The sequence below is a fragment of the Arachis stenosperma genome, chromosome 3 (genome assembly GCF_014773155.1).
Source record: "Arachis stenosperma cultivar V10309 chromosome 3, arast.V10309.gnm1.PFL2, whole genome shotgun sequence".
NCBI classification, from domain to species: domain Eukaryota; kingdom Viridiplantae; phylum Streptophyta; class Magnoliopsida; order Fabales; family Fabaceae; genus Arachis; species Arachis stenosperma.
This window is the reverse complement of record NC_080379.1, coordinates 10978514-10987858: the sequence shown is the minus strand read 5'-3', so window position 1 is coordinate 10987858 and position 9345 is coordinate 10978514. Positions and strand designations below refer to the sequence as shown.

The 9345-nt window shown below is 40.7% G+C and overlaps 1 protein-coding gene and 1 non-coding gene across 2 annotated transcripts; one reads left to right on the top strand and one right to left on the bottom strand.

Moving 5' to 3' along the window:
• The first annotated feature begins 1408 nt into the window (after positions 1 to 1408).
• Positions 1409 to 1516, top strand: LOC130971961 (small nucleolar RNA R71). Its single transcript, XR_009083168.1, has one exon. It is a non-coding gene; the product is annotated as a small nucleolar RNA R71 (small nucleolar RNA).
• A 4581-nt stretch (positions 1517 to 6097) lies between these two features.
• LOC130965490 (uncharacterized) lies at positions 6098 to 7870 on the bottom strand. The gene is made up of 2 exons (XM_057890249.1): positions 7415 to 7870; positions 6098 to 7357 (listed from the first exon to the last, which is right to left on the bottom strand). The coding sequence occupies exons 1-2, from the start codon at positions 7868 to 7870 to the stop codon at positions 6098 to 6100; spliced, it is 1716 nt and encodes a 571-aa protein (XP_057746232.1).
• Positions 7871 to 9345: the final 1475 nt, after the last annotated feature.

Below are 9345 nucleotides of genomic sequence, written 5' to 3'. Positions count from 1 at the left end.
CCCTTGCTGTGGCTAGGAAGGGTCTGCCAAGGATGATGGATTCATCCATGCACTTCCCAGTCTCTAGGACTATGAAGTCAGTAGGGATGTAATGGTCTTCAATCTTCACCAAAACATTCTCTACAAGTCCATGAGCTTGTTTTCTTGAATTGTCTGCCATCTCTAATGAGATTCTTGCAGCTTGCACCTCATAGATCCCTAATTTCTCCATTACAGAGAGGGGCATGAGGTTTACACTTGACCCTAAGTCACACAAGGCCTTCTTGAAGGTCATGGTGCCTATGGTACAAGGTATAGAAAACTTCCCAGGATCCTGCCTCTTTTGAGGCAGTTTCTGCCTAGACAAGTCATCCAGTTCTTTGGTGAGCAAGGGAGGTTCATCCTCCCAAGTCTCATTTCCAAATAACTTGTCATTCAGTTTCATGATTGCTCCAAGGTATTTAGCAACTTGCTCTTCAGTGACATACTCATCCTCTTCAGAGGAAGAATACTCATCAGAGCTCATGAATGGCAGAAGTAAGTCCAATGGAATCTCTATGGTCTCATTTTGAGCCTCAGATTCCCATTGGAACTTAGAGGAGAGTGGTACACGCCCACTGAGGTCTTCCTCAGTGGCGTCCTCCTCCTCTCTTTCCTCTCCATATTCGGCCATGTCTATGACTTTGCACTCTCCTTTTGGATTTTCTTCTGTATTACTTGGGAGAGTACTAGGAGGGAGTTCAGTAACTTTCTTGCTCAGCTGTCCCACTTGTCCTTCCAAATTTCTGATGGAGGACCTTGTTTCATTCATGAAACTTTGAGTGGTCTTTATTAGATCAGAGACCATTGTTGCTAAGTCAGAAGTATTCTGCTTAGAACTCTCTGTCTGTTGCTGAGAAGATGATGGAAAAGGCTTGCCATTGCTAAGCCGGTTTCTTCCACCATTATTATTGAAACCTTGTTGAGGTCTCTCTTGATTCTTCCATGAGAAATTGGGGTGATTTCTCCATGAAGAATTGTAGGTGTTTCCATAGGGTTCTCCTAGGTAATTCACCTCTTCCATTGAAGGGTTCTCAGGATCATAAGCTTCTTCCTTAGATGAAGCCTCCTTAGTACTGCTTGGTGCATTATGCATTCCAGACAGACTTTGAGAAATCAAATTGACTTGTTGAGTCAATATCTTGTTCTGAGCCAATATGGCATTCAGAGTGTCAATCTCAAGAACTCCTTTCTTTTGACTAGTCCCATTGTTCACAGGATTTCTTTCAGAAGTATACATGAATTGGTTATTTGCAACCATTTCAATCAATTCTTGAGCTTCTGCAGGCGTCTTCTTCAGATGAAGAGATCCTCCAGCAGAGCTATCCAGAGACATCTTGGATAGTTCAGAGAGACCATCATAGAAAATACCTATGATGCTCCATTCAGAAAGCATGTCTGAGGGACATCTTCTGATTAATTGTTTGTATCTTTCCCAAGCTTCATAGAGGGATTCTCCATCCTTCTGTCTGAAGGTTTGGACTTCCACTCTAAGCTTACTCCATCTTTGAGGTGGAAAGAACTTTGCCAAGAAGGCATTGACTAGCTTTTCCCAAGAGTCCAGGCTTTCTTTAGGTTGAGAGTCCAACCATATTCTAGCTCTGTCTCTTACAGCAAAAGGGAATAGCATCAGTCTGTAGACCTCAGGGTTAACCCCATTAGTCTTGACTGTGTCACAGATTTGCAAGAATTCAGCTAAGAACTGATGAGGATCTTCCATTGGAAGTCCATGGAACTTGCAATTCTGTTGCATTAGAGAAACTAATTGAGGCTTAAGCTCAAAGTTGTTTGCTCCAATGGCAGGGATAGAGATGCTTCTCCCATAAAAATCAGGAGTAGGTGCAGTGAAGTCACCCAGCACCTTCCTTGCATTGTTGGCATTGTTGTTGTTTTCGGCTGCCATGTGTTCTTCTTCCTTGAAGAATTCGGTCGGGTCCTCTAAAGATAGTTGTGCTTTGGCCTCTCTTAGCTTTCTCTTCAGGGTCCTCTCAGGTTCAGGGTCAGCTTCAACAAGAATGCCTTTGTCTCTGCTCCTGCTCATATGAAAGAGAAGAGAACAAGAAAATATGGAATCCTCTATGTCAAAGTACAGAGATTCCTTGAAGTGTCAGAGGAAAAGAGAAATAGTAAGAAGAAGGAGAAGAAGAATTCGAACTTTATTAGTTAGAGTTCGAATTGTGCATTTAGAAGGAGTGGTACTCCATAAATAGAAGGATGTGGGAAGGAGGGAAGAGAATTTTCGAAAATTCAATCAAAAAGATGTTGATAATTTTCGAAAATTGAAGTTGGAAAAGGAATCCAGTGATTTTTTGAAAAAGATTTTTAAAATTAGAAGTCAAAAAGAATTGATTGAAACTAATTTGAAAAAGATGTGGTTAAAAAGATTTGATTGAAAAGTTATGGTTTTAAAAAGATGTGATTGAGAAGATATGATTTGAAAACAATTTTAAAAGATATGATTTGAAAACAATTTGAAAAGATATGATTTTAAAAATTAATGACTTGCCTAACAAGAAAAGATATGATTCAAACATAAAACCTTTCTTAATAGAAAAGGCAAAAAATGTTCAATCAAATCATTAATTGTTAGTAAGTATCTTTTAAAAAGGAAAGAAATTGATTTTGAAAACATTTGATTGAAAAGATATGATTTGAAAAAGATTTGGTTTTGAAAAACTTTGAAAACTTGAAAAAAAATTGATTTTGAAAACAAAATCTTCCCCCTAGCACCATCCTGGCGTTAAACGCCCAGAATGGTATACATTCTGGCGTTTAACGCCCAAAATGCTACCTTTTTGGGGGTTAAACGCCCAACCAGGTACCCTGGCTGGCGTTTAAACGCCAGTCTGCCTTCTTCACTGGGCATTTTTGAATGCTCAGCTTTTTCTGTATAATTCCTCTGCAGTATGTTCTGAATCTTCAATTCTTTGTATCAATGACTTGAAAAGACACAAATTAAGAATATTTTTGGATTTTTAATAATCAAAATGCAACAAGAATCAAATAACAATGCATGCAAGACACCAAACTTAGCAGTTTGTGTACTACTGACACTATATGAGACACATGAACACTCAAGTCAATAGAATTTAAAGATCAAAACAAGAAATATATGCATGGATTCGAAAAATATAACAAAAACATGCATTTGACACCAAACTTAAGATGAGACTCTAGACTTAAGCAAGAAACAGCAAATATTTTTTTTTTGGTTTTTATGATTTTGTAATTTTTTTGTGTTTTTTTCGAAAATTAAGTGGAAAAAGATATCAAAATTCTTAATGAGAATTCCAGGAATCAGTGCAATGCTAGTCTAAGACTCCGGTCCAGGAATTAGACATGGCTTCACAGCCAGCCAAGCTTTTCAAAGAAAGCTTCGGTCCAAAACTCTAGACATGACCAAAGGTCAGCCAAGCCTTAGCAGATCACTGCTCCAAGAGCAAAATTGATGAGAATCAACAAGCTCTTGTGGTGATAAGTTGAAACCTCGGTCCAATCAGATTAGACATGGCTTCTCAGCCAGCCAGATTTCAACAAATCATCATGAAACTCTAGAATTCATCTTCAAGAATTTCGAAAAAAATAAATACCTAATCTAAGCAACAAGATGAACCGTCAGTTGTCCAAACTAGAACAATCCCAGGCATTGTTACCAAAAGCTTGCTCAAAACTTGAACAATCCCCGGCAACGGCGCCAAAAACTTGGTGCGCGAAATTGTGAACAATACTTTTCACAACTCTCATAATCCCCGGTAATGGCTCTAGAAACTGGGTGGCTCAATACCATGGCATTACACAACTTCGCACAACTAACCAGCAAGTGCACTGGGTCGTCCAAGTAATACCTTACGTGAGTAAGGGTCGATCCCACGGAGATTGTTAGCATTGAAGCAAGCTATGGTCATCTTGTAAATCTTAGTTAGGCAAACTCAAATGTATATGATGATGAACGAAAATAATATAGAAGATAAAGATAGTGATACTTATGTATATCATTGGTGTAAGAGCTTCAGACAAGTGTATGAAGATGCCTTCCCTTCCGTCTCTCTGCTTTCCTACTGCCTTCATCCAATCCTTCTTACTCCTTTCCATGGCAAGCTCGTGTAGGGTTTCACTGTTGTCAGCAGCTACCTCCCATCCTCTCAGTGAAAGCGATTGCATATGTCCTGTCACGGCATAGCGGAATTCAGCTGTCGGTTTTCGGTCAGGCCGGAATAATATCCATTGATACTTTTGCGTCTGTCACTAACGCCCTAGCCTGCTAGGAGTTTGAAGCACGTCACAGTCATTCAGTCATTGAATCCTACTCAGAATACCACAGACAAGGTTAGACCTTCCGGATTCTCTTGAATGCTGCCATCAGTTCTTGCCTATACCACGAAGACTCTGATCTCACGGAATGGTTGGCTCGTTTGTCAGGCGAGCACTCGGTTGTCAGGCGATCAACCATGCATCGTGCAATCAGGAATCCAAGAGATATTCACTAAGCCTCAGATGCTTGTAGAACAAGAATGGTTGTCAGTCACCTTGTTCATGGGTGAGAATAGTGATGGGCGTCAATCATCACCTTCATCATGTTGAAGAACAAGTGATATCTTGGTAAAAGAACAAGCGGAATTGAATGGAAGAACAATAGTAATTGCATTAATACTCGAGGTACAGCAGAGCTCCACACCTTAATCTATGGTGTGTAGAAACTCCACCGTTGAAAATACATAAGAACAAGGTCTAGGCATGGCCGAATGGCCAGCCTCCCAAAGAGGGTTCAATCATAAAAACATGATCAAAAGCTCTCCCTCTGTATTTCTATACAATAGTAAAAGGTCCTACTTATAGAAAACTAGTACATAGATGAGTAAATGACATAAAAATCCACTTCCGGGCCCACTTGGTGTGTGCTTGGGCTGAGCAATGAAGAAATTTCGTGTAGAGACTCTCCTTGGAGTTAAACGCCAGCTTTAGTGCCAGTTTGGGCGTTAACTCCCAATTAGGTGCCAGTTCCGGCGTTTAACGCTGGAATTTCTTGAGGTGACTTTGAACGCCGGTTTGGGCCATCAAATCTTGGGCAAAGTATGGACTATTATATATTGCTGGTAAGCCCAGGATGTCTACTTTCCAACGCCGTTGAGAGCGCGCCAATTGGGCTTCTGTAGCTCCAGAAAATCCACTTCGAGTGCAGGGAGGTCAGAATCCAACAGCATCTGCAGTCCTTTTCAGTCTCTGGATCAGATTTTTGCTCAGGTCCCTCAATTTCAGCCAGAAAATACCTGAAATCACAGAAAAACACACAAACTCATAGTAAAGTCCAGAAAAGTGAATTTTAATTAAAAACTAATAAAAATATAATAAAAACTAACTAAATCATAACAAAAACATACTAAAAACAATGCCAAAAAGTATACAAATTATCCGCTCATCACTGGCCATATCCAGAACTGCTCGGCATTTGTCTGGGTTCTCCTCGATTCCCCTGCGTGTTAGTAGAAATCCTAAAAACTTACCCCCTTGAACGGTGAATGCACATTTTACGGGATTGAGGCGCATGTTGTAGTGGTGTATTTGGCCAAATATTTCTGCTAAGTCATCGAGATGGTTTTCCCGATCTGTGTCTTGGCGACCATATCATTGACATAGACTTCGATGTTTCTGCCTATCTGTTTGGCGAAGACCTTGTCCATAAAACGTTGATAAGTTGCACCTGCATTCTTTAATCCGAATGGCATAACTTTATAACAATAGTTATCGAAATCAGTAATAAATGCCGTTTTACTTTGATCGGAGGGGTGCATGAGGATTTGATTATACCCCGAATATGCATCCATAAAACTTAAGGTAGCATAACCTGAGGCGTTATCTACCAACGAATCTATGGATGGTAAAGGATAAGAATCCTTTGGGCATCCCTTGTTTAAGTCAGTGAAGTCGACGCACATGCGCTACTTACCATTTTATTTTCTTACCATTACCACATTTGCTAGCTAGGTAGTGAATCGTATTTCTTTGATAAATTCTGCGTTGATGAGCTTTTGAGTCTCTTCTAGTGATGCTCTTTTCTTCTCTTCACCGAGTTTTTTTTCTTCTACTGTACTGGTCGGGCAGTTGAGCTTATTGCTAGGTTGTGACTGATTATTTGTGGGTCAATGCCGGGCATGTCTGAAGGTGTCCATGCGAAAAGGTCGGCTTGATTTTGTAAGAAGTTAGTGATGGCCTTTAGTTCTGATGTGTCGATCGATGTACCTACATAAGTAAATTTGTTGGGATCATTATTAAAATATACTTTTTGCAGGTCGTCGGATGGTGTGGGGCGTTCGAGAAAGACGGCCCTTGGATCAAGGTCGGCAAGTGCGCTGCTTTCGTTGGGAAGGCCGATGTTGTTAACTTGTTTCCTGGGATGATTTTGGAGTTTCATGCTGATGTTGTAACATTGGCATGCTTCTTTGTGATCTCCTTGGATTGTTACAACTTGATCGTTTTGCAGAGGAAACTTAACACACAGATGAACTGTAGAAACAATTGCGCCGAACTTGTTTAAAAAAGGTCGGCCAAGTATAAGATCATATGGACTAAAACAATCGACTACTAAATATTGAATATCATATGTTTTTGAAAGAGGATGCTCACCTAGTGTGGTTTGCAACCACACTGAACCCAGTATTGGGACTCGCTCTCCTGAGAATCCAACTAAGTCTCCTCCTGTTGACTGTAGCATGTTGTCGCTGAGCTTCATTTTTTGGAATGTGGAATAGAACAAAACATCGGTGCTACTCCCGGGATCTAAGAGCACTTTCCTTACCAACAAATCTCCAAGTTGAAGAGTGATGACCACGGGATCATCTAAATTCTGTATGCTGGAGTCGAAGTCAGCGTGTGTAAAAGTCACTTGTGGTTGTGTATTTGTCATTTCAACTTCTTGTTGTGGGCTGTTCACCGAGCATAATGCTCGGAATGATCTTTTTCGAGCCGAATTTGAGGATCCTCCACTTGCGTATCCTCCTGAAATACAATTAATTATACCTCGAGGTTTTTCGTATTGGCTTGAATGTGCCTTGTCCTTTCCTCGGTTTGGCTGTTCGGACAGATCGTTTGTTGTGGAAGATGTGCTGCGCTTTTGGATGTGACCCCCAATGTATTTGTCAAGGTGTCCCTGCCTAGCTAGGCATTCTAATAGGTCTTTGGCCACCACACAGTCGTCAGTGTTGTGACCGTGTTTCTGGTGGAAAGCACAATATTTAGACTTGTCCACGTTCTTTGTATCTTGATAAGTACCGGCCTTTCTTGGTGGCTTGATGGGCTTTGAATTTAAGATTTCTCTAATTATGTCCTCCCGCTTAGTGTTGAACTACGTATAGGAATCAAAACAAGGGGTTAGTTTAAAATTTTTCTTAGTGCTTAGAGCTTTATCATCATCTCGGTAGTTTGTCTTTTCAGATTTCCGAGCTTGTCTGAGTTCTTCGATATCAATTTGGCCTTTTGCTTTCTCGCAAAACTCTGCAAGGGTCCTCGGCTTGGCCACTGCGATGATCTCCTGGAATTTTCCAGGGCGAAGTCCGCTTTTGATTGCGTGTAGGTGAACCTCGGGGTGGAGGTCTGGTATGCTGATGGCGACTTTGGTGAAGCGGGTCATGTAGTCCTTCAGGCTTTCATTTTGTCCCTGTTTGATCGTATTCAGATAATCGGAGTCGTGCAAATAAATCGCAGACCCGGCAAAGTGTTCTTCAAATAGCTTCGCCAGCTGCTGAAATCGCGAGATAGAATCTACAGACAAAGCACACAACCAATCAAGTGCAGGACCGTCTAAATAATTTGGAAAACAACGGCATAAAACAGTATCCGATGCACCATTGACGATCATTGTTGATCGGAAATTTTTGAGAAATTTCTTCGGGTCTCCGAGCCCATCATAAGGGTGAGGGTTAGTGGTAGGGTGAATCTCTTCAGCAATTCGAAGTTCATCACTTCTTCTATGAAGGATCCTACAAGTTCGTCGGACTCTTCCTTTTTATCTTCGGGTTGATCCTCCTCGGCTCGGATAGTCTCCAAAACATGAGAGGGCTGGGAATGGTACTCATTATCTTCTGGTTGCTGGTGGTGAATGTCGTTATGCTCGATCCGAGCATGGGTTAGTTCAGCGATCTGAGTAGCCATCATTTGGTTTTCGTCGGCCATTCGCTGATTAGCTTGTTGTAGCTCAGCCACCATCCGCATAAGTTCGGATAGTGAAGGAGGTGGTACGTCAGCCATGAGTGTGAGAGAAGGTAATGGGACAAAAAGAAAGAATCGATTTCCTCGGCCCCACGGTGGGCGCTAATTGATCTTGCTTGCTGAATAGATCGGCTTCGACTACCTGGTGTCCGCCGAGCTATATCCTTGGAGGCTGAATCATCCAACTCTTGGGTCCGAGCTTTTTCCTTGTGCAGTAGTATGGGAGTATAAGCAATGAAGAGGAGGAGGAGTGTACCTGCAAAGGCACTCCAATGCTTAAGTCAGTATTTTGTCTTATTCGAACCTGAAATCGAGATATACTTTACCTTTCTTTATATAACGGGTTTTCTTTGTCCGTTGCATCTTTGTAATCGTCGGTTTTGGAACGGTTAATAATGTCATTGATTAGTAAGCCATTTATACGTCAGTTATGATAGAGTATTGACGTTACCGAGCTGTGGCTCATAAAATCCGAGTTGTAACGGGTGATAATGAGTTATAGCTCATGTTGATGGCGGTTACGAGGCCGAGTTATAACCTGTATTGATGATGACCATATTAGTTATGATTGTATCTTTTTGGGGTTTTGAGTTTGTGAACAAGAAAATATAAATGACAAGAAAGTAAGACTAACAACTAAAATGGGTCTTGGCAAGGATCAAGAGTCAAGGTATCCTATCTTGGATCATTGACCACAACATGGTGATTACAAAGAATTAATTTCACTTAGTTATCTTGGATTTTGCCACTCTTTTCGGGCCCCAACCAAACCTTTCTGCAACCCTTTTCATGGGTTCAAAACCAAAATCAGTTTAAAAGCAAGCAAAATCCAACCATTCATATCATTTTTATCTCTCTAGGAAAACTGATTCAAAATCAACTCATTATCAACTGACCAAACCCATTTTCAAAACTTTATGGAAACAATTCAGTAACAGTCCATTTATCGAAACCAAACAATAATCCAATCAAACATATAATCATATTAATCCAAAATAGCCAGGCACTACATAAGACTTATACAATCACTAAAAGTATATAATTCTCACATTAGTATCCATTTATAATAATTCCAAAATATAAAATAGCTTTTTAGAAAAAACCCTTACCTCAAAGTCGAACCCT